Source organism: Dromiciops gliroides, chromosome 4, assembly GCF_019393635.1.
Source record: "Dromiciops gliroides isolate mDroGli1 chromosome 4, mDroGli1.pri, whole genome shotgun sequence".
In the NCBI taxonomy this organism is placed as follows: domain Eukaryota; kingdom Metazoa; phylum Chordata; class Mammalia; order Microbiotheria; family Microbiotheriidae; genus Dromiciops; species Dromiciops gliroides.
The window spans coordinates 159,868,837-159,893,800 of record NC_057864.1 but is presented as its reverse complement, the minus strand read 5'-3'; the positions used below and the strand labels follow the sequence as shown (position 1 = coordinate 159,893,800).

Below are 24,964 nucleotides of genomic sequence, written 5' to 3'. Positions count from 1 at the left end.
AAAGCACTCTTCCCCTCACTTTGACTGTCTGGCTCCCCTACTTTGCTGGTCTCCACTCCATCTCTCTACCACCCTGTCCCCTGAATCTGCTGTTTGTACAGACAGTGAGCTCACTCTGGGCACAGGGCCAGTTTCCATAGCCAGCACAGAGCACACACTCATACATGCATGCTGGAGGGGACTAGGGCTTTCTCCTACCGCTTCCCTGGGGGCCTCAAGCCCCTGGCACTGAGTGGAGGGGAGAGTGAGTCACCCAAACCACAGCTCAGCAGTTTCTATCTTCTATCTTCCCTCTACTTTCCTCAACCCACCCCCCTGCTTTAGGTCTCTCCAGTCAGAAGCAATGGGTGAGTTAGCAGCTTCATGCTTTTATTGCCCACTGCCCGAGCGGGGCTGCCCCTATGCCCGCTTCATTACTGGCGCTGCCAGAGGTATGTTTGAATGGAGTATGCGGGTGCTAAGGTCTTCATGAAGCCCACGGCAGGATCAGCAATGGTGAGAGGTTCGTCCTGGGAAGAGCTGGGGGAGAGAGGATCAAGTCAGAGAATGCTCCCCCTAGTGGGCACTGTTTCCCTTAGCAGTGCCAGGGCTCCACACAGTGCCCCCCTTCCCGCCTCCTCACCTATTGAGCACGACCAACACCACAACACCATCGGGGCGCAGTAGGGCCACTGTCTCCAGGTTGGTGTTCTGATTGGCATCCAGTCCTATCCTCCGGGAACCCTCAGGGATGAACTTGCTATACACAAGATGGACAGCATTAGGGCTCCAGCCCTCATACATCTGGACCCAGCTCCTGCTTGCTTTCTAAGAGGAGACTCCCAGCCCGCTTCTCTTCTGTGTCCAAGGAAGCACAGCACAGAGGACAGACTGCTGGACTTGGGGGTCAAGAAGACCTAGCTGTAGATCTTGCCGCTTGATACTTATCTAGCTGTGTGACCATGAGCAGGTTTCCTCACTTCTCTAGGCCATTAAATGAAGAGGGTAGGCTAGAAGCCTTCCAACTGTACAGACCCTTTCTTTCTGACTCAGTCATCACGAATGGCACCCCCAAATATTCTCCTGAGAGATATCCATTCCAGGGCCTTTTTTCCTGAAGAGGTGGGCCAGGCATGTGGCATTCCCACTGTTGATTGTATCCTGCTTGAGAAAACCCTTCTACTTCTAGCTCCTTCCTTTCTTCTCTCTCTCTCTCCCCCTCTCTCCCTCTCTCCCCCCCCTGCCTCTCCCCTCTCCCTTTCCCTCCCTCCCCCACCCCCTCACCTACACCCACCTTGCTGGCTCACCTGAAGTGTCCAAGATGGTAGAACATGGGCTGCTTGTAAAACTTGTCCTTGCCTATATCCACGATGATAGGACTGTCAACAAAGTTGCGCACCCAGTTGGGTCCCCCTTCTGGATTCAGGGCAAGGTTCCAGTCTGTCCATCCCACCACATGGTGAATAAGATTCTATGCAGGGGGTGGGATGGGGGACAAGGAAACACAGGTTCAGCCCGGGGGCATGTGAGAAGGCAATGAGGGTCATGTGAGGGAGGCAAGAAAAGTTGGTTCAGCCCTGGGTTAGGAGCTATCTTGGAGCTCCCTGAATAACCATGGTCAAGTACTGGGTATGAGGTGATCAAGGAAGGGAGAAATTGATGGTGAAATGAGCTAGACACAGGTGAGACTCACAGAGATGATGCTGTGGCTGTATTGTGTCCCTCGGTTCCAGGAGCCTAGCCGCACACTCTGCTCCCAGAACTTGGAACCCACAGAGGCCTCAGAAGCAAAGAGCATCATATCAGGGAACAACCGGTGTGTTTCCCCCAGTGTGGCATTAACCGGGGCAAGGAAGTCCAGGTACCAGTGCACGGCTATCCCAGAGACATACTGAGCTGCCTTAGGGTCCTTCAGCACCTAGCCAGGGAAGAAAAAGGGGTCTTAAAGGAGTGGCACCTTCCGAGGTGGGAGATCCAGGAATAATGTAATGAGGAACAGAAGGGGGGAAGGGGAAGTCAGAATGATAGAACCCTTGGGGTGGCTAGATGTCGCAGTGGATAGAGCACCGGCCCTGGATTCAGGAGGACCTGAGTTCAAATCTGGCCTCAAAAAAACAAACAGAATGATAGAAGCCTAGGAAGGTCTAGCAAGATCAAAATGACCTAGGCCTCCAGGAAAAAAAGTGTCCTACGTTCCTGGGACCCTAGATCTCTAGGAACCAGAGAAAGGTACCCTAAAATCAAGGATCTTGATCTAAAAGTGACTTGTATGATTTGGGTAGTTAAGGCCTTACCACCTCTGCCCAGTGGGGCAGTAGAAGGCGTTGGTCATCCAGTATTAGTAGTTTGGTGTCATGGTGAGCACTTTGAGCAAGGGCAGGACCTAGGTCAAGGGCCACGAAATCCCGCTGATGTTCTGGAGTAAAGCCCAGGCATTGGAAGGGATACCCACTTATCATTCCTGCTGATGGTTCATTCTCTGCTGTCACTGCCCAAAACTTCAACTTATTTTCTGCATAAGCATCCAGGAACCTAAAGAGAGATGCAGAACAAGGAAAATGGTGACCCCTACACTGGAATTTGAGAGAAAGTTCTTGACACGATTCATTGGAAAGGCTCAAAAGTCTAGGAGATACAGAAACTGGTAATGTAGGATAAGACTATTCAGAGATAGGAGAAGCAGAGTGACAGGGCAGATATTATAGCATCCATGGGCTAACCTCTGTACTCCCCACCCCTGTCCAGCCTCTCCTCCTTACTTGATAAAGTAGTTGGCCCAGGTCTGGTGATACTTGTCCCCTGGTTTTCCCTTGAGCGATCCTCTCCCATTCACTGCCCCATTGGTCTTAAGCCAGGTAGGTGATGTCCAGGGGCTGGCAAAGAGTGAGGTAGGGCGTTGGGCCAGAGCCAGAGCCCGGTGAATAAGAGGAATCTGAAGGGATAGGTAGATAGTGACGAACAGAAGTGAAGAAACTGACATAGTGACTGGCTTAACCAGTAGATCAGGCCTAGTCTTTGGTTCCCACCCTTGTTCCTCCATAACTATCTACAGGTGGCTGGGGGTGGAGATCGTGTAACTTCCTCAGCCTGATGCTTCTTTTTTTGCGGGGCAATGGGGGTTAAGTAACTTGCCCAGGGTCACACAGCTAGTGTCAAGTGTCTGAGGCTGGATTTGAACTCAGGTACTCCTAAATCCAGGGCCGGTGCTTTCCATTGTGCCACTTAGCTGCCCCAGCTAGATGCTTCTTTACCCTCAAGGAAGCAAAGCTACTTGTGCCAACTATGCTCACCTTAAGCTTGGTGTCCTCCTCAGACAGGCTGAAATTGCTCAACTCAAAGTCTTCAGGGTGGTCATCATAGGTATAGACACGGATAGAGAAGTCACAGCTGGCCATGGGCACTCGGATGATGTTATATTCAATGCCTGGGAAAGAGCAACAGCTCAGATAGCCAGACTGGGGTGGGGGTGGGGGAGCACATGAAAGTCTAGTTTGGAAAACTGATACATTTGGATCAAGGCTTGAAGAACTCAAGTATTCCTGGGAGAAAAATAGGCCTAAGGGACTCCTCAGGAATTTATAAGATGAAGGAAGGAGGATTTGGAAATGCAGGGGAGCTCAGACTTTGAGGAAGGGTGTAGGAATCTCCTAGGTCAAAGAAGGCTCTCTAAATAAGTAATTAATGAAGTTTGGTTCATTATTAATATATGAATATGAATATATGAATGTGAATATATATACCATAGCTCACCTTCTGAAGAAAAGTAAGACTTTAGGAGTAAGTCCTGGGCAGGAGGTGACAGGGCTAGAATGTTGAGGGCAGAGGCATCAGTCATTGCCCCTCCAAAGCCTTTTATCTTCTGGAACTGCTGGTCTGGGCGAAGGGATAGCAGCAACCCTGGAGAGTGAGAGAAAAGGTACTTGATGGAAGGATCTCATCTTAGTCCTGAACACCAGGACTGTGTCTCTAGGCCCCAAGGCCTTGAGTCTCTTGGTTCCATGGCGATCCTAGTTCTACATAAGGCAGAGGAAGAGTGATTACCTTTGCCTGTCCAGTTGCTCTGGATGGGCCCCATGCTCAATTCAAACCTCCGGCCACTTCGAGTACTCTCATAACGGCTAAAGTTGCCAGATGCAGGAAGTGTTACAGGGTCAAGTGAGTCACAGTAGGTGGCATTGCAGACACAGACAACAGAGCTATAGCCAAAGCTCTGGGGAATGCAGGGACGGGCACCTGGATAGATAGATGCACAGGGGGATGGGAAATAGTCAAGGAAAACATGGGCAGGAGGGAGGAAGAGGAATGAAGTTTCCTCTTGTCTGTGCCTCTCCTTCCACCCAAGTTTCTCCGTAATTAAACATTTTCTGGCACCTACGATTTACCCAGCACTGCACAAAGGAAGCACTAAAAAAGTTCTGTTCTCAGTCCCACCGCCCTCTTTATAAGTTAAGTGCTCTTCCACCTCCTTATTCTGGTCACTCACTTGATGTGCAGGAAATGGTCTGAAGCAAGAGCAATCCCAAGATACTTGCGGTGACGTAGCTTACTTTAACCAAGTCCCTGGGGTGTTCCTGAGATCAGAATGAGGATAACTTAGAATGGGATTGATTTGGGGGGCGATAATTGCAGTACGCATCTCTTACCTTCCTCTGACCTAGGGAATTTTACCGTCCCTACCCCAAAGCAGAGCTTTTCCTATACATCCATCCTCCCACTGACTTCTTACCCCAGCTCCCCAGTAACCTCTCTAGGATGGGATCGAGGCTGAGGATAAGGGATGAGGATGAAGATGAGGATGCGGATGCGGATGCGGATGAAGGATAGGGCTCCCGGGACGGCCAGGAGGCTGGGCAGAGTCCATACCCATCCCGTGTCTAGCAGGTACCTGGCTCCATGCCTCTTCCCTCATCCCATTCCCTGTCTCTGCGCTGTATTCTTCATTCCTCCCTCCCTCCTTAGATCGAAGGTCTCCCTCCAGGTGTGTAAGCAGGTGGACACCTCCAGTTTCTCTCTTCTCCCGAGCTTCCCGGTCCTCGACCTGGAGGCTCAGGTCTCGGGCCGTGGCGCCGGAAGGTGGGGAATTTGAAGGGCTGGGTGCCTCACCTCTCTCCAACGTCTCGGAGGTCCCATCTTCGGTGGGGGCTCAGGAGGACGGCGGGGCTCCCCAGCTCCGGGGATGGAGAGAGTGCGAGCTATCAGAGAGCGCCTGCCTTTCGGGTAGTGCAGGGACACTGCATCCCTGAACTCATAGGGTGGAGGTCATGTGACGCTTGGTGTCTGTCACGTGACGGTCGCCGAAACGCCCCCGGCCATCTTTGTGCGGGGCGCAAGTTTTGTAGGGACGGGGATTGGAAATCCCGAGTCGCCTCTGACCGACCCGGTCCCGCATCCGGATGGGAGTAGGGAGTGGAGGGGAGGGGAGGGCGGGGCATACATTGGACGTCCTGTCTGGGATCAAAAAGGTCCCAAACCAGCCCCCCCACCCCCCACCCCCGGGAAACTTCGTTAGGAAAAAAAAAACTACCCAGTGGAGTGTGGGCTAGTCCGAGTCCTCAGGATGTGCCCAGAGGCAGCACCCGGGGGGACTCTCCGGGGCCTCTAGCTTCCACCTTTCGCCGCTTTTAGCCTAAAGCCCGTAATGGACAGCTTAATGGGATCGGCTAAATGTGCTTCGGTTTACAGACAAATTTTCCGTAAATCGAGGTAGAAAAGGGCAGTGTGCCTCCTTCGCCCATCGAGTGCAATGGGCATTGTTCCCCCAATGCTAATCCTAGTCCAAGTTCGTTTCAACTGCGAGTTTGCGTTTAAATACTGTTTATTTTGCTGAAGAAACCCGGTTAAACGACTTTAATTCAACAAACCTTTGTCAAGTATCTACTCTGCAAAATTCAATGCTTTCGAGGCACTGAGAGAGAGTTTTCTTCCTGGTAACATTGAAACATAGGAAGAGATAACTTGGAACGGAGTTTACATGCAAGAGATACATGGCAAGTGTAGCAGGAACTGCATTGTTAACATTTTCTCCTTTTCCTTAAGGCTAAACAATCAACAAAACATGAAGTTTACCTGGTTTCCAAGGAGTAAATGCCCACAGGGAAATTTTAACAACTAGCTCAGTTTGTGGGGACTCCACTGCAGGATTCCCCTGTCTGTAAATCAGGGATAGTGGGGAAGATGAGAGAAGGCTTCCGGATGAGATGGTATTTGAGGTTTAGGGATAGAACCGAAGATGGGGGAAGTCTGAGGGAGGGTTTGGGGAAAGCACCAAAACTGTAGGAGAGCTGTGAGTAGTCCTATTTTATTGAAGGGCAGAGTATGTGCAGAAAAAGAGAAAAAGGGTGGTTCTAGTTAGTGGAAGGCCTTAAATGTCAGGCTAAGAGTTTGAACTTTACTTGGCAGGCAGTTGGGAGCTACAGAAGATTTTTGAGAGGAGGAGTAACATGACCAAATCTATGCATATGGTAGACTAGTTTTCATATTGATGCTATCATAAGTATTAAAGATAGATGTGAGCAAGGGGAGAGAGCATTAAGAAGTTAAAACTGTTAGGGGGTGATTGAAATAAATAGTTCAGGCAGTTGATAAAAGGAAGGTACAGATAAGAGAGTTATTAGACCACATTGGGGGGGGAGGGAGGGGAGGAATGAAAAAGGAAGTAAGGACTAAAAAGACTTTCTGATTTTCCCAGTTGTTAATGCCCCACCTAATAGGTATTCATTTTTTATATATTCTGTATTTACTGTGAAAATGGTGTCCCTCCAGAAGAATGAGGGCAGGGAATATTTCACTTTTATATCTGTATGCCTAATAGTTTGTTGCTGCTGCTGGGTGGGTTATTTGATTGATGACGCTAATACAGAAATAACAAAGAATCAGGTTTAAGGGGAAAAGATCTGCAGTGACTTACAAAAGGGACTGGTTCTCTTTGTACAACCACAAGTAGGTCCCTGCCCCCATTCATTTTACAGATGAGAAAATTAAGGCTAAGGGGTTAAATGAGTTTCCCAGGTTCACACAACTAGTAAGAGTCTGAGGCAAATTTGTGCAAGCAACATAGCGTACCAAGTAGAAAGCCTTCTAAATTAGAACACCTGTCTTGCTACTTACTACCCATGTTATCTTTGGCAAATTTCTTATCCTTTCTAAGGAACTGTTTCATCATCTATGAAATGGGGGGATGGACTAGATGTTATCTATGGGCCCTTCCAACTCTAAATCCTATAAACCTACCTCATTTTTATTCATTCATTCATTCGTTTTTGCAGAAGATTGAATATCTTAGATAGCAAGAGACTCAATACTTGCAGTCACATAGTCATAAAATGTTAGGCTGGAAGGGATGATAGATAGTAGGATTGATGTGGGGGGTGGGTTTAATTGATCAAATTGATCATGAGGTGTCCCAAAGGAATGACAAGACTCAGTGACTCAGTTTCCCGAGTTTTATTGCAATACTGTGAGTGACCACAGGGAGAGTAGCATGGAGATAGTCGTCACAATTCTGGAAAGGAATATGGTTATATTTATAGTAAGAAAAAAGGGATTATCTCATTGTTATCCCAATCTTCACTTTAGGGAGGTTTCAGGGGAGAGCCTATCCTAATTTAGAGTTCCTGGGAGCTTAAGCCAACCCCTGAGGTGGGTACCTTTTTCCTTGCATGTATGTTTTGGGGGTTTACACATCATAAGGTGAATTTACGGACAAATTTGGCCTGTTCTGCACATGTTCCCAAGGACATGCTTAAATTTGTCAATCTCAGAGGGTCTCTGTGTTGATGGTATCTCTTTGCTTAAGATCTAGTTTCTAGGTGTGCTGTCATCTAGGAATATTAATGGCTAGTAATGTTTAATGGTCCCTAGTTACTGTCTATTGATGGTGAGGGTTGATAGGGACAAACCTTCTTAGTACTGTAAGAACACAAACCTTAGTTTCCCTTTTAGGTACCATTAATAGCTACTATTGATAGGTTATCTTTTAACCCTTTTAGCCTCCTCCATCAGGATCATAGACTTGGAGGTCATGACTCTGTTGTCCTGCCTCCGTGGTGGCGGTTGGTGAGGGGGTCAGCATTAAATCACAGGCAGGTGTGGGAAGGCTCCAAAGTCCAGCTAGTCTAACCCTCTAATGACCTTGAATATCATCCAACTAGTCCAGCCATCATTTTGACAGATGAAGCAACTTAAAGTCATAGACTGGGGATTTCAGAGTGGGAAGGAACTTCAGAGGTCAGCCAGTCTAACTTCATACCTAAAGTATGAATTCCTTTCCTAACATTTCCAACAGGAAGAATATAAGCTTCCTGAAGACAGGGAAGAATATTTCATTTTGTAACTCCCACCCTTTTATCCTGTTTCTCTCATGTAAAACAAGTTTAATCCTCTGGCAAAGATCATATACACGCCACTGATAATCTTAGAAACAGAAAATTAGAATGACTATATTATGGTATTAAGATTAAAGTTTAAACTGGCCAGCTAAACTAAAGGGCCCAGGTCTGGGGTAAATCTCCTTGAGAAGCTAAATTCAAGGACAAGCACACCTTGAGAAGCAAAGAGATAAGCCTATTAAGCATGGCTGCTGGTTGGTCATCACCAGAGGACAGGAATAGCTCCAGAAATCAGAACAACCGCCCCTCATCTGACTTCTCCCAACCCACCCCCAATAAGGGACATTCCACCGTCAGGTGATCACCCCCATATACCATCTATAAAAGCTTTTACCTTTCTCCCACGTCTCTGGAACTATCTCCCCTGGAGACTCCTCTAGAGGTTTCCTTTCTCTAGTGCTTAAATAAAAGATTATTTTATGGGGGCAGCTAGGTGGTGCAGTGGATAAAGCACCAGCCCTGGATTCAGGAGGACCAGAGTTCAAATTTGACCTCAGATACTTGATACTATCTGTGTGACCTTGAGCAAGTCACTTAAGCCCCATTGCCCCGCAAAAAAAAAATCGTTTATTCTAATTGGACTTGTGTGTGAGAGGGTATAATTCTTTAAAGAGGAATACCTAAGGACCCCTACACCAACCATTTCTCCATGACAAACTGTTACTCATTTCATCGTGTTCAGTCATTTTTCAGACATGTCACATCCTTCATGACCCCATTTGGGGTTTTCTTGGCAAAGTGGCTTGCCATTTCCTTTTCCAGCTAATTTTACAGATGAAGAAAGTGAGACAAACAGAGTTAAGTGACTTGCTCAGGGTCTTACAACTAGTGTCTAAGACCATATTTGAACTCAGGAAGATGAGTCTTCCTGACTCCAGGCCCAAAAGTCTATCCACTGCATCACTTAGCTTCAGAAATATTTATTGACCACCCCCTATTTACTCTGTGCTATAAAAAATATATAAAATATAAAAGACAATTTCCCCTCAAGAGAGATTACAGCCTATCTGTCAAGAAGTTATCTTCCTATAATAAAACTGCATGGAAAGTTTAACAATAACTCAAGCCAGTATACCAGTTAATGTGCTATAGAAGGGTTACAGTATCTATTTGTAAGATGAGGTTCTTCCCATAAACAGAAGGATTTTTTGTGTAGAAACACAAGCACTTTCCTTATTTTTGTTTTTTTGAGACCATACCCAGCAAAACTGCAAAATAAGTTTTCCAGGTGACTATCTTGTGCAAATATGAAGCTGCATAATGAGAGAACCTTGGTTTAAGACCTTAGAACTTCAGGCTATAACCTTGACTTTGCAGCCAGCTAGTGGTGTGAACTTTAAGTAGGCAAGTTCCTTCTTTGTCTCCTAGTCTCTTTATGTGTAAAAGGAGGAAGTAGAGCTAGATTAGGGGTTATGACACTTTTTTGTGTCATGGACCCCTTGGGCAGTTCTGGTTTTGTTTTGGTTTTTTGAGGCAACCAGGGTTAAGTGACTTGCACAGGGTCATTCAGCTGGTAAGTGTCTGAGGCCAAATTTGAACTCAGGTACTCCTTACTTTAGGGTTGGTGCTCTATCCACTACAACACCTATCTAGGTAAATATACTTTCTAGGCAATACTCCTCATTCTCCCAGGCTTTCTCTCCCATGCCTCCAGAAACCTCTTCACAAAGGAGGCTCATTCCAGCCCTAGACTTCACACACTGGAAGTACCCCTGACCCTGATCCTACCACCTCTCCCTGTAATTATCTGGTTCCTTTCAGAATCTTAATTTTAAGGAAGCCACCCTGACCATTAATTATTTATGTCACAGATTTATACATTATTTATATTAATATAGTCTAGATTAAAATCTGAACTATAAATTTATGGATATTTTAGAATAAATATGTAAATGCAATATACACTTAAATTATTAATATGATCATGTATTTTATATATTTCTTTATATCTTTATTTCTTTCTTGGCTATAGTGCCAGATACACAGTGACCATTTAATAAATATTCGTTGGGGCAGCTAGGTGGTGCAGTGGATAGAACACTGGACACAGATCCAGGAGGACCTGAGTTCTGTCAACCTGAAAATGAATGAAACAATATAACAGAATTAAAGTCTTTAATCGGGGAAGAGGAGTTATAACTCCGAGTATCACAAGGACAGGTTTTATATGGGTTAGCAGAACAGAGAGAGCTAAGAGACTGCCCTTGGAAAGAGTAAGTTTCTCATGGTTTCATAAGGTAGGTTGTTTCACATAATAAACAAAAGTACCTAAAGAAAGATTGGAGGGGGGGGGGCAACTAGGTGGTAGCAATGGATAGAGCACCGGCCCTGGAGTCAGGAGGACCTGAGTTCAAATCCAGCCTCAGACACAACACTTACTAGCTGTGTGACCCTGGGCAAGTCACTTAACCCCAATTGCCTCACCAAAAAGAAAAAACAATTAAAAAAAAAAAGAAAGGTTGGGGAATTTCTGGAGGGAAGAGTTTGGGAGATCTACAAATAATCGGAAGGTAGAATTGACAAAGGCTGGTCAGCCTCAGGCAATTCACTGACCTGGGAGAATAGGTGAGCATCAGTATGTTTTTAGTAAATTGTGTGTGTCACCATAATAATTCAGACTTCTTTTCTGGTATGAAGGGAGGGCCAAAACATCTTATGTAGATTTTCCAGATCATGGGGGCTCTGCACTCCTAATCCCCCAAATGAGAAAGGGATTAACCATAATCCCTGATTTCAAGGAATTCTAACCGCACCCTTTATTTCTGCCTTTAGGATCATAGGCTAGTAGACTTTAAATTATCTCTTCCAGCTCCCTCCATTTACAGATCAGCTAAATAAGCCTCAGAGAAGCAAAGTCACAAGGCTTGTTATTAATAACTGTTGCTAAATCTACCTTGTGCTACTACAACATGCTCCTGTCCACTTCAAATGCTCCAGGGGGAGGGGGGCAGCTCTTCCTAATGCAGTGTTTTGGTGCCTGATACATAGTGGGCACTCAATAAATGTTCTGGTGTTTGGTTAACCTTTAAAGAGACTTTCCCTTCCCCAAAGTCCTCAGGGCTGGCTGTCCTTCCAGTAGCTCGAATTTCCAAATAGGTTCCTGCAGCTGTAGCTCCAGCCCTTATGACTCAACCCATTTCCAGAGGTTGAGTAGGAAAGAACAGTATTCTTGGAATCTGGAGACCTATGAACTCGTTCCACCCCACCTACTACTTCCCTTCGAGGCTCAACTGGGTGATTTTAGACCAGTTTATTCAATCTTCCTGGGCCTCAGTATTCTCCAAGCTGTTTGATGAGATCATTTCTAACATCCCGTTCCAACTCTGACCATCTATGTGATTGTGTCATAGCAGATGGAGCCTTCCTTCCCTGGCCAGTTGGCAGCTTTGGGATGGGGGAGGAGTTGGATGAGGAGAAGTGTTTGCTGGGTGGTCCATACTTGAAATTCCACTGCCCTGGATCTAATCCAAGTGTTGGATTTAGGGAGGGTGGGGTCCTGTTCAGACATTCAGATTTCTAACCGAAAGTGCATTGAGTGACATCAACATCAGGATACTGGTATCAACCAATCATGACCTCAGGTTTTGTGTGTGTGTGTGTGTGTGTGTGTGTGTGTGTGTGTACTGTGTGTACCACAATTTACTGAGGACTGACTGATTCTCACCTATTTTCCATTCACAGACCAATGAATTGCCTGAGGCTGACCAATCGCTGGCAATTTCAGACTCTTGATTTGTTTTATGGTTCTACCAAACAAACTATCCCCTCCCTAAGATTCCCAGGCCTACTTCTTGGATTTAGGTTATTATGTAAAAAGATTCATTTACATTAAGTAATCTCTATCTGTGAGAAGTTTACTCTTCCCAAGGGCGTTCTTTGTTCTGTTACTCCATATAAACCCTGTCCTCAGTCCCCATCTTTGAGTATTCCTAGCAATCTGTTTTGTTATACTCTAAGATATAGTTCCTCTGCCCTAATTAAAGACTTTAATTCTGTTCTATTGACTGATTAATTTTCAGGTTGACGTGTGTGTGTGTGTGTGTGTGTGTTTTCCTTATTAAAGGTTGTTCTGGGAATGAGGGTAAGGGTACTATTTAACTCTCAATTTCCCTCCAGAACCTGTCCAGGCCTTCTCCTGGTGCTTTGGTTTTGGCAGGTGAGGGGATGTCAGAACTGAAAGAAGATGCCTCTGTAGGATCTAGGACCTGTAGGGCCTTCCTCTCCCCCTCCTTCCCTTCTGGTTTTTTTTTTTTAAGTATTCTATTATTTCCAGTTACATGTAAAGATAGTTTTCAACATTTGTTTTCATAGGATTTTTATGGGACTTTTTTTTTGCAGGGCATTACTTAATGCCCATGTGACTTCCCCAGGGTCACACAGCTAGTAAGTGTCAAGTATCTGAGGCTGGATTTGAATCAGGTACTACTGACTCCAGGGCCAGTGCCTTTTCCACTGTGCCACCTAGCTGTCCCCTTCATAGGATTTTTTTTTTTTTGGTGAGGCAATTGGGGTTAAGTGACTTGCCTAGGGTCACACAGCTAGTAATTGTTATGTGTCTGAGGTCTGATTTGAACTCAGGTACTCCTAAATCCAGGGCCAGTGCTCTATCCACTGTGCCACCTAGCTGCCCCTCATAGGATTTTTAGTTCCAAATTTTTCTTACCCCCGCCCCCTTCCTACCCCCCTCCTCAAGACAAAAAGCAATCTGATATAGGTTATATGTGTACAATCTCATTAAACATATTTCTGCATTATATTGTGAAAGAAGAATCAGAACTCAATGGGAAAACCTCAAAAAAAGAAAAAAAAGGGCAGCTAGGTGGCACAGTGGATAAAGCACTGGCTCTTGAGTTAAGAGGACCTGACTTTAAATCTGGCCTCAGACACTTCCTTACTAGCTGTGTGACCCTGGGCAAGTCACTTAACCTTCATTGCCCTGCAAAACCAAAACCAAAAACCAAAAAGAAAAAAAAAACAGCCAAAAAGTAGAACCCTTATGGTTCAATCTGCATTCAGAATCCACAGTTCTTTTTTCTGGATGTGGAGAACATTTTCTATCATGAGTATTTTGAACTTGTTTTGGATCCTCCCTTCTGTTTGTAAGACCAATGAAAATGTTGGTAGGAGGGAACTTTATGGAGATGAGGACTGTGTTCCCCCCAATTTTTATGATGTACCCATCAAACCATATCTTTAACTCTTTTCAGCTGGGTAATTTTGCCATTATTTCCTGCATGTGATGACAAGGTCCACTTTTAGCATTGTAACCTTTATGTGTAGTTTTTTGGCCCACCTGCACAGTAAAGCTGGTGCCTTGGCTGGGGTGATGGCTTCATGGCACAGATGTTGTAACTGGGGATGAGTTCTCTCATTTTCTCTCTCTCTCTCTCTCTCTCCCTCTCTCTCTATGTATATATATATATATATATATATGTATGTATGTATGTATGTATATGTATATGTATATATATATGTGTGTATATATGCTGTAAGGACCAAATTTAGTATGGGAAGAGTTAATTGGGCAGCTCACCTTAATATTGGGGTAAGAAAAGAAACAGCCTCTTTCAAAACCAAAACAGGTTTATTAATGGGAACAAAGTCAAAACACAAGTGAGGTTAATAGAACTAGAAACAATGTATAAATCTCTGGGGTAAAAAGGCCCCAGATACTCCGAACCTGCCTCCAGCCCAGCCAGCTCCAAAGAGCTAGCGTTGCCTCAAAAAACACAAACTCACCACCCAAAATCTGTAGCTTTAAGGAAAATTAGCTTGCAGTCTCTTCTGTTTTGGTCTGAAGGTCAAACACCAAGAGCTCCTCTAACTGTCTACCTTCCTTCCCCATTTCTCTCAGAAAACTCTCCTCAGACCAATTCCCCTCTCCTTCTTCCTCCAACTGCCTCTAACTGTCTCTCCCACAGGAAGGGGTGGTTCTTAGTCATTCTGAGTTTCCAATTGGCTCAGCACACCCACATGGGCTGTCCCCATTATAATCTGGCCAGGCCCACGTGGGTGAGGGGGAGCCACCTGGGAGGCTTAGTTACTTAGTTTCAGTAAATGCTCCCTGTAGTCAGAATTCCTATTGTTTGTTCAATTATCTCCCAAAGTACATACCCATCTTCTCTTAGGCTTTTCAAGCTTACATTTTTTTTTATTCTGACCATAATGAAGCAACGATAGGGTTATAAAACCCCATATCACAATTAATTCCTTACATTTCCCCTTTTGCTTTGTTAAGAAACATGGGGTGTTTCCTTGATGAAGCAATAAAAAATGACAGAATATCATAACCTATGCTAGCAAACAACATGCTAATAACAATATAGGAAAGAGAGAAAGGAAAAATTTTGTCCAGAGGAGCAGTCCCTCATGGACTCGTGCTTTGACAATGTCTACAGAGGGAAGGCCTCTGCAGAGAATATGTATTACAGATGATTTATATAGTAAGAGAAGGAAAAAACAAAAATGTTCATTTGGAGTCCTTGAAATCTTGTCTTCGTTGAGTGTTAAGATGCCATCAGGGAATCTGGATTCTGGTCCGGATTCTGGTTGTCTCTGGATACTTTTACTTCTTTAGCTGTTAAACTGCTGGATTTCCACTAATCTTTAGTGTAGCATTGTCAGTGTGAGAGTTCTTTAAAATATAACTCATAAAGAACAAATTTAAACTTTATACATATAGCATATTACGATACATATATACATATATATGTCTCTGTGTATATGTACATGCACACATATGTATACACATGCACATATAATTTATTTTGTTAACTTTCATGGGAAATAGGTGGTATGGGGGTCCTTAGGTATTCATCTTTTTCTTTTTTTTTTCTTTTTCTTTGGTGAGGCAATTAGGGCTAAGTGACTTGCCCAGGGTCACACAGCTAGTAAATGTTAAGTGTCTGAGGCCGGATTGGAACTCAGGTCCTCCTGACTCCAGGGCTGGTGCTCTATCCACTGTGCCACCTAGCTGCCCCCAGTATTCTTCTTTAAAGAATCACAATTCAAATTCAACATTGTCCAAAACAGAACCCATGGGAAAGTTAGGGGATGCAGTGGATAGAGAATCAGCCCTGGATTCAGGAGGACCTGAGTTCAAATTGGACCTCAGACACTTGACACTTACTAGCTGTGTGACCCTGGGCAAGTCACTTAACCCTCATTGCCCTGCAAAAACCAAAACAAAACACAACAAAAAAATAGAACTCATTATCTGTCCTCCCCACCTCCTTCTAAACTTCCCTGTTGTTGAGGGCACTTCTGTCTTCCCATCCATTAAGGCTCATATCATCAGCATCATACCCAACTCTTCTCTTGTCCTCACTCCACATAACTAAGCTGTTGCCAAGATTTATCATTTCTACCTTTGTAATGCCTTCCAGATATATGTCGTCCTTTCTGTTTGGCTGCCTCCATGGTTCTTGTCCTCATTACATCACAGGGATAACTGTTGCAATAGCCTGTTGGTTGGTCTTTGTGTATAAATCTCTCTTCACTCTATCCCATCCTCCATTAGGCAGCCAAAATAATTTGTCTAAAGTGCAGGGCTGACCATCTCATCCCCATATTCAGTAATCTTCAGTGACTCCTGATTGCCTCTAGGATCAACTATAAAACCCTCTATTTGGTTTTTAAAGTCCTTCATAACCTGGTCTCTTGGAACTTTTCCAGTCTTCTTCCACCTCGTTTTTTCTCCATGTATTCTGTGATCTGTTGACACTGGTCTCCTTGTAGTTCCTTTCACATGACACTGATTTATCTCATCCTTTTATCTCCCCTGCCTGCTTTTAAGACTCAGCTCAAATCATACCTTCTACAGGAGATCTTTCCTCCTAGTGCCTTTCATTTGAAATTACCTCCCATCAACTCTTCATATATCTTATATGTTCATAATAGTTTGCATGTTGTCTCCATCATTAGACTGTGAGGCACCTGAGAGAGGCATTGTTATTTGCCTTTATGCATATTCCCAGTGCCTGGCATATAATAACTGTTTAATAAATGTTCATTGACCGACTAACAGAAAAAAAAAAGAATAACAATTCAATTAGAATAAAATGTTCTTTTATTTGGGCGCTAGAGAAAGTGACCAAGAGGGAAGTCAAAGACTTGCCTCAAGGGGAAAAAATGGATTAGAGACAACATGATTCTCTAAGGCACATTTCTCCTCCCCCAGGGAGGCCAAAACCTTTAAAGAGGACAGATTGTGGGGGGAGGGATCAATGGGGTAACCACCTGACTGGAAAGTTCCCTTTGGGGGTGGGGAAAGTTTGAATGAGAGTCTTGGAGATTTTCTTTTGGAATGATAGCCCTGACCTTTGGAGTTATCTCTGTCTCCTAGCTCAGGTAGTAGCCAGGCCTAACTGACTTTCCTGTTATAGAATTTAAACTCCCCTTATTTCTTAGGTGTGTCTGTCCTGATAGCTAGTTGGCCAGTTTAAACTTTAATAAGTCCCAAACCCCATGTCATTAACTATTTCCCAATTACATGGAAAATTTTAAACATTCATTTAAAAAATGTTTGAGTTCCAAATTCTCTTTCTCCCTCTGTTCACTCCACACCACTTGAGAAGGCAAGCAAAATGTCATCGATTATACATGTGAAGTCAAGCAAAACATATTTCCATATTACCCACGCTGCAAAAGAACACACACACACACACACACACACACACACATGCACAAAACAAGAAAAAGAAAGAGCATTTTTTAAAAAGTCTGGTTCAGGGGGTGGCTAGGTGGCGCAGTGGATAAAGCACCCGCCCTGGATTCAGCAATACCTGAGTTCAAATCCAGCCTCAGACACTTGACACTTACTAGCTGTGTGACCCTGGGCAAGTCACTTAACCCCCATTGCACCGCAAAAAAAAACAAAAACAAAAAAGTCTGGTTCAATCTACACTCTAAGTTCATCAGTTAGCTCTCTCTGGAGGTGGATAGAATTTTCATTAGCCCTTATTCATTCTTGTTCTTAAGGATGATGCTTCTGGAGACAGAGAGCAGTATATGGGGACCATCATTGTGTAATGTAAAGAGCAAATTGGTCTTGGAGTCAGAAGTGATGACTTCATCTTTCAGCTCTGATAATTACCAGCTTTGTTGCCCTTTGCATCACATCCCCTCTCTGTGTCTGAGTTGCCTCATCTGTAAATGACTGTCTGCTGAAGCATATTTTCTTCTATTTCTTTTTATTGCTTTTTTGGGGGGAACAAGGCTAGATGGAAATTTGTTTTGTGTGACTATAGATATTCGTAATGGGCTCTATTTTTCCTGCTTTCTCAATGGTTGGAGGAAGGAAAGGGAGGAGGGAAAGAATTTGGAATTGATGAAATAGAATTTAAAAAATAATAATCATTAAAATCTGGTCTCAGACACTTAATTAACACTTACTAGTTGTGTGACCCTGGGCAAGTCACTTAACCCTCATTGCCCCGCAAAAACAAAAACCAAAACCAAAAAAAAATCAGCATAATATACACTATAGATTTCTTCTAAGGACAATTCTTTGTAGACCTTTACTTGTTTTTCTTTCTTTCTTCCTTCTGTTATGGGGGAAATGGGGTACGGGTTGGGTTAGGGGTTGGGGTTCTTAGGAATTCCTCTTTAAAGAATGACACCCTCTTGCACACAAAAACAGTTAGAATAAGATGGTAGTTTATTTAGGGGCAAGGGAAGGGAGGGGCAGGGGGAAGGGAAACCATGAAAGAAATCCTTGGACTTCTCATGGGGAGATAGGCACAAAGCAAGGTGGCTCTGAGGTACCAATCTCCTCGAGCAGGAGACTGGCAAGTACTTTTACAGAGGACTGATGGGGGGAGGGGTGACCATTTGACTGTGGAAAGTTCCTTCAGTGAGGGAGGACCATTCCCCACTGGTGGTAGCTGGGGGAATTGGGTGAGGGGTGGCTACGATCATTCAAACCAGCTCTCTCTTCAGGATACAAAGGCAGCAGCCACACCCAAATTTATCTCCCCAGGGGTAAGGGAGATTAGAATGCAGGGTGGAGGTCCGGTAGCTAGCTCAGTCCAATCTGGTTCTGCTTATCTCTCTAGGCATATCTGTCCTCTGGTTTAGTTTCTCAAGGAGAAGATTCTTTGATGTGTCCCAGAGAACTTCTGGGGTGCTCTACACCCTCAACACTTCCTTTCTTTCTTCCTTTCTTTCTTTTTTTTTTTTGCAAGGCAATGGGGGTTAAGTGACTTGCCCAGGGTCACACAGCTAGTAAGTGTCAAGTGTCTGAGGCCGGATTTGAATTTAGGTACTCCTGAATCCAGGGCTGGTGCTTTATCCACTGTGCCACCTAGTTGTCCCCCGACCTTTACTTGTTTTTGAAGGTTATTTCTATAGAAAGAGCTTTAGGCTGGTATGTGGAGACTTTGGTTCAGGACTCACTGTCATGTTAACATTGTATCGTTTGGGCAAGGCATAGAATCATAGATTTAGAGTTGGAATGGGCCCTACAAGTCATGTAGTTCAACCTTTTCATTTTATGGAGGAGGAAACCACTGTTTATAGGGACAAAGTGATTCGCATAAGTTGTCTTAGAGTTAAAGTTCTGCTCTCATCAGACCTTATCTGGACTATTATGTGTTTAAGAGGAGGGCAAGTGGGATGGGGCTTCCCTTGAGCTCATGACACATGAAGATTGGTTGAAGGAATTAGGCTTGGAGAAATATGAGAACTGGGTTTAAGTATTTAAAGGGTGGTCCCGAGAAAGAGAGATTAGTTCTGTTCTGTTTGGCCCTAGAGCACAGAACTAGGAGCAGTAGGTAGAATCTGCAAAAGAAACTAGCTTAGCCTTGATGTCAGGAAAACTCAGTAAAGACCAGAGTTGTCCAAAATCAGACTTAGTTTCCTTGAATTTTTTTTTTTAGTCAATTAGGATTAAATGACTTGCCCAGGGTCACATGACTAGTAAGTGTCTGAGGCTGGATTTGAGCTCAGATCCTCCTGAATTCAGAGCCAGTGCTCCATCTACTGTGCCACCTAGCTGCCCCAACTTGGCTTCCTTGAGAGGTGGCCTTCCAAACCTCTTCAAGCAGAGGCTGTCAGGTATGTTCTAGTGAGGATTCCTATTGTGGTTGAACTAGATGGCCACTGAAATCACTCTCAATTCTCAATTCTTTGATTCTGTGATATAATGATGGAATCTCAGGGCTGGAAAGGACATCTGAAACCAACTAGTCCAACTCATTGATGAACAAGAATCCCATCTATGACATCTCCAACACAGGGGCCATCTAGCCTTTACCTGAAGACTTCTAGTGAAGTGTTAGTCCTAGATTGGGACATTCCTCTTAATTCAGTCTAAAGTTATATTTGTTTTATTGTCCGCCATATCACATGACTGCCTCATCTTGAGTTCACAGTACACAATATAAAGCTGCAGGTCCCCCAGTTTGCATCTCTGTAATTGATTTTTTTTTTTTTTGGTGAGGCAATTGGGGTTAAATGACTTGCCCAGGGTCACACAGCTAGTAAGTGTTTAGTGTCTGAGGCTGGATTTGAACTCAGGTCCTCCTGAATCCAGGGCGGGTGCTCTATCCACTGTGCCACCTAGCTGCCCCTCTGTAATTGATTTTTTTTTTTGTGGGGCAATGGGGGTTAAGTGACTTGCCCAGGGTCACATAGCTAGTAAGTATCAAGTGTCTGAGGCCGGATTTGAACTCAGGTACTCCTGAATTCGGGGCCAGTGCTTTATCCACTGTGCCACCTAGCTTCCACTGTAATTGATTTTTAAAATCCAGGTTTATATCTTTATATTTATCCCTGTCAAGTGATATATTTTTTAGGTTCAGAATACAATTCTAATCTCTTTTAAAATCTGTTTGGATTTGGTCATCCAGTATGTAAATTATCCTCCCTTTTTTTGGTCTCATCTGCAAATTTGATAGGCCATTTCTGCCTCTGTCTAAGTCCTTGATCTAACGCCCTCAGTTTACAGAGGAGGAAAAATTCAGAGTGACAAAGAGTGGCAGAGCCAGGATTAGGAACCCTGGTTTCCTAACTCCCAGTCAGTGCATTTTCTCTGTCACCAAGGGTGATGATGATGATACCTAGCACTTAGACAGCACAAATGTTTCATCATTTGATCCTCACAACAGCCCTGTGAAGTGTTGTTGTTGTTGTTGCTGTTGCTGAGTCCTCTTCAGTCATTTCTGGCTCTTTGTGAACCCATTTGAAGTTTTCTTGGCAAAGATACTGGAGTGGTTTGCAATTTCTTTCTCTAGTTCATCTGACAGGTGAGGAAAATGAGGCAAACAAGGTTGAGTGACTTGCCCAGGGTCATACAGCTAGCCAGTGTCTGAGGCTGAATCTGAATTCCAGGTATTCCTGACTCAAAGTCCAACACTACCTAGCTGGCTATTTCTATCTGCCTGCCTCTTCCATGTGTATCATGTGTCATAGGGAATATCACTAAGCATCAGATGTGGTCCCTGTGCCCCGAAGGAGCTTATAGTGGAGTTGGGGAGCCAGGATATATAATGAAAAGAAAAATAAAACAAGGAAGCTGTCAAAATGCTACCTAAATGTGTCATTAATGAGTGTGCAGAAAGCTTATTAATTGCGGCCTCCCTGATTTATCACCTCACTCTGATCATGCAAGCTTAGTTATATCCTTAATTACTTTGTACTTGTTCATAAGCAGCCTTGTTCTCTAGGTGTTGGCTTCATGATGATATGTATCCACCCAACTTGATGAAAGAACAGGAACAGAATAGTGGACCTAGCTCAAATATTTGTTGTTATTGTTCAGTCTTGTGTGTGTGTGTGAGGCAATTGGGGTTAAGTGACTTGCCTAGGGACACACAGCTAGTAATTGTTAAGTGTCTAAGGTCAGATTTGAACTCAGGTCCTCCTGAATCCAGGGCCAGTGCTCTATCCACTTCACCACCTAGCTGCCCCTATTGTTCAGTTATTTTAGTCATATCTGACTCTTTGTGATCCCATTTGGGGTTTTCTTGGCAGAGATACTGAAGTGGTTTGCCATTTCCTCCTCCGGCTTATTTGACAGATGAGGAAACTGAGGCAAACAGGGTTAAGGTCACACAACTAGTTAGTGTCTGAGGCAGGACTTGGACTAAAGTCAGGTTTCCCTGACTTTAGGCCCAGTGCTCTACCCATTGTGACACCTAGCTGCCCAAGCTCAAATATTAGCTTTTCTATAAAGCCTCTAAGATTAGCTCCATCCCACACATATATGTATATGTGATTTCCTTTTATTTGCCCCTACACCACACCTACCCATGCCCCCTGCACCCTGCATTCTGGTAGTCATCCCCATATTCACCCCATCCCATTCCCAGCCTCAAACTTTACGTCTAGAATCCCTGGTTTTGATTGGTGAGCTTTCACCTTATCTTGCCTGGGACCTGGGATCCACACTATCCCATCTCCACACCATGTACAGGGTGGGCCAAATGTTACAATGTTTTGTTTTTTTTTTAATTTTAGTGAGGCAATTGGGGTTAAGTGACTTGCCCAGGGTCACACAGCTAGTAAGTATTAAGTGTCTGAGGCCGGATTTGAACTCAGGTACTCCTGACTCCAGGGCCGGTGCTCTATCCACTGTGCCACCTAGCTGCCCCTGTTACAATGTTTTAAAAACTTTTTGAAAAGAAAAAATTTTAAAAATGTTTTGCCATTTATGAGATTTGATTTTTCACACATAATGTAAATTCATTTCCTACACATACTGCATGTATATGATGTGATGGTATTGTAAATTACAAACAAAAAATAAAGTTTTCAAATATTGAAATCCCTTTGGGACTTTTGGCTCACCCAGTATATTCTCCCACCCCCTCTTTATGTGTTGTCCCAATCCAATAGAATGTGTGAACCTTCAGGGCAAGGACTGCCCCATTGCATCTGTGTCTTCCCTGAGCAAATGCGACTTAATAAAAGCTCTTTCAAAGGAGGATGTGCCAAGAAACTTCCTCTACCAATTCAGAAACACAGGGCTTCTTCAATTTAGAGTCTTAGAGAATTCCCTGGGGCCATTAAGCAGTTAAGTCACTAGCCCACAGTCACACATCATCAGTCATGACTCAAACCCAAGTGTTGTTCACCTGGAGGGCAGCTCTATCTACTGGGCCAGACTGCCTCTTACAGCAGAGGCAGTTCATTTGAGTCTTCCAGTCTTTCTGACTGCATGGCCAGCCTTCTATTTAATCACCCTGCTCTCTCTGGAAGATAATAAATGTTTCATAAATAAAAGAACCATTTCTTCTAAGAGGCAGCATGGGGTAAATAACTCTGAAGTGGTTGTTTATAGCCCCAGGTTCTAGCCCTGGCTCAGGCAGTAATTGAACTCAGGCAACTCCTTTAGTAATATTTAACATTTCGGAACTCCTGGGCTTTTGGTTTTCTCATCTGAAAAGAGTGTGTGTGTGTGTGTGTGGAGTGGGGGGCTGTAGATGACCTTAAAGTCACTTCATGTTCTGTGGTTCTGCTTCCTTTAAAATCCCAAGGCACCTAGTAGTGTTAGACACTGGTCAAGTGCTGACTGAAAGGATCAATGTGACAGACCACACCCATCCAGCAGCACCAGCTGCAGCATCTCTGAGGCTCAGCTGTTTATTCGCACCTGTGCTAAAAAAGCGGGGGGGGGGGGGGGTTGGGAGAGAGTAAGAAAGAAGGAAGGAAGGAAGGAAGAAAGAAAGAAAAAAAAAGAAAAACAAAACAAACACAAAAACAAAACTGTGTTCCTTTGGTCTGTGAAGGCTTAAGCAACAGCTGAATGGAGAGGGAGGACGTGGCCAGCCGCAGGGAGCATATGTCCAACTCTGCATCTCTGAAAGTGGTTATTAGTTAGAAAAACTCCACTTCCTGAGGGACTGACTGGCTGCACACCAAGGCGATCAGGATGAGAGCAAAGGGATCCCAGTGGTACCACCAAAAGAAATCTGCACCATTCTTCCACCCCCCTCCCCTCCCGCCCCGAAGGCAACTAGGAGTTTGAGCAAATTATTTACATTCCAGAGGAAACAAACACTGACTGGGCAAGTGAATTGCCCAAGGCGAGCCGGGACAGAAACTTGGTTCCCGGCCTCCCAATCCAGCACCCTGTCCCCTGCGTCACATTGCCTCCCAAACGTAGAAATAAAACTCAGGGTGCTCAAAAGTGGACGAAAATTATGAATCAAAAAGCACTGCAGCGACAGCGACTGAGCCTAGACACTGCATAACGAAGCAGCAGCCCCAGCAGGAAGAAGAAAAACTCATTTATGGGACAAGACAGTCTGGGAAGGGAGGAGAGCCGGGCTTCGCCACGGCTTCTGATAGCCAGTCTGCCCGAGAAACAAAGAGGCCGAAGACTTGGACCCGGCAGAATGCCGTGGAGGGGCGGGGCAAGGTCCCCGGGGAGCAAAGGAGGATGAAAAATAGGGGGAGAAGGCTCTTTGACTCCCTCATTGGTCCTCTTGGATGACAGACAGACCCTGCTGGCCAGCTTCAGCCAGATTGGCCGGTTGGGGCGCACGCGTATTCACATATCCACACCCGAGGAAAAATTTCAGGAGTCCGGGGAGAGATCTCTGCAAGAACCCTGAAGAGCATCTATTTCATTTTAAGCTTTATTTTACAGGCGGGAAAACTGAGATCCGTGTGTGTGTGTGTGTGTGTGTGTGAGTGAAAGAGAGAGAGAGAGAGAGAGAGAGAGAGAGAGAGAGAGAGAGAGAGAGAGAGAGAGAGAGAGAGAGACTTGCTCAGAGTATCAGTTGTAAGCGATAGAGCCAATTTAGGACGCAGGTCCCCCACTAAATCCAATTCTCTCCACTAGCCCCATTGTTTGTCCCTCTGAAGGGGAAACAGGAAAACTATATGTGCCCAACTGAGACAAGCCCTGGCTTTTCTCTTTTGACAGAATCCAGAATCACTAACCCGGAGCCTTTCCCTCCCCATCCATTGTGTTCCCAAATGTCTAGTTCCCAGGCTGTAGCCTGTTGAGCTTGTTTCCCATCTCTCCAGTCCTCCCTCTTCTCTGGAGGCCGATAGCAACTGGGTTGTTATGATCTTGAATTACTCACGAGCCCCACTGTGAGAGGCTGTGCCCTCCCACTGGCCCCTGCCTCTGGGGCACCTCAGCCAGCCTTCCAGGAGGGCCAGGTAAATGGCCCAGTGGAGAAAGCATGTTGGGCTTGGAGTCAGGGAGATGTGTTCAAATTCAGCCTCAAGCACTACTTTCCAATTGTACTTGTTCCCCAGGGTTGTTGTGAGGATAAAATATATTTGAAAAGAAAGCGCTATTAAAAAAACAAACAAACAAGGGACAGCTAGGTCACACAGTGGATAGAACACCAGTCCTGGATTCAGGAGGACCTGAATTCAGATGTGGCCTCAGACACTTAAACCCCAATTGCTTCACCAAAAAAAGAAAAAGAACCCCCCCCCCCCATCATTATTGTTAGTATTCCACTCCCAGAAGCCTGGATCCTCTTTAAGTCTCTTCTCCCAAGCCAAGTCTGTGGCAGGCCCCATCCTTCCCCTCTTAAATACTTGTTTGCCCTAAAACACTCCTAGACTGAATCAGAGGCTGCCCCTTGCAGCTGTTCCTAACACCTACCTCTACCAGTTATGAACCTGAGTCTTTG

General features: G+C 44.7%; 1 protein-coding gene across 2 annotated transcripts; it reads right to left on the bottom strand.

The window, feature by feature from the left end:
* Positions 1-348: 348 nt before the first annotated feature.
* Positions 349-5,231, bottom strand: GBA (glucosylceramidase beta). 2 transcript variants are annotated; one of them, XM_044002184.1, is made up of 11 exons: positions 5,083-5,231; positions 4,463-4,550; positions 4,021-4,212; positions 3,730-3,876; positions 3,270-3,403; positions 2,739-2,911; positions 2,274-2,511; positions 1,673-1,897; positions 1,287-1,450; positions 623-739; positions 349-519 (listed from the first exon to the last, which is right to left on the bottom strand). In XM_044002184.1, the coding sequence occupies exons 1-11, from the start codon at positions 5,107-5,109 to the stop codon at positions 414-416; spliced, it is 1,611 nt and encodes a 536-aa protein (XP_043858119.1). In that variant the 5' UTR covers positions 5,110-5,231; the 3' UTR covers positions 349-413. The 2 variants fall into 2 exon arrangements, with proteins under 2 accessions (XP_043858119.1, XP_043858120.1); XM_044002185.1 differs by lacking the exon at positions 4,463-4,550 and having other exon boundaries at positions 5,083-5,209.
* Positions 5,232-24,964: the final 19,733 nt, after the last annotated feature.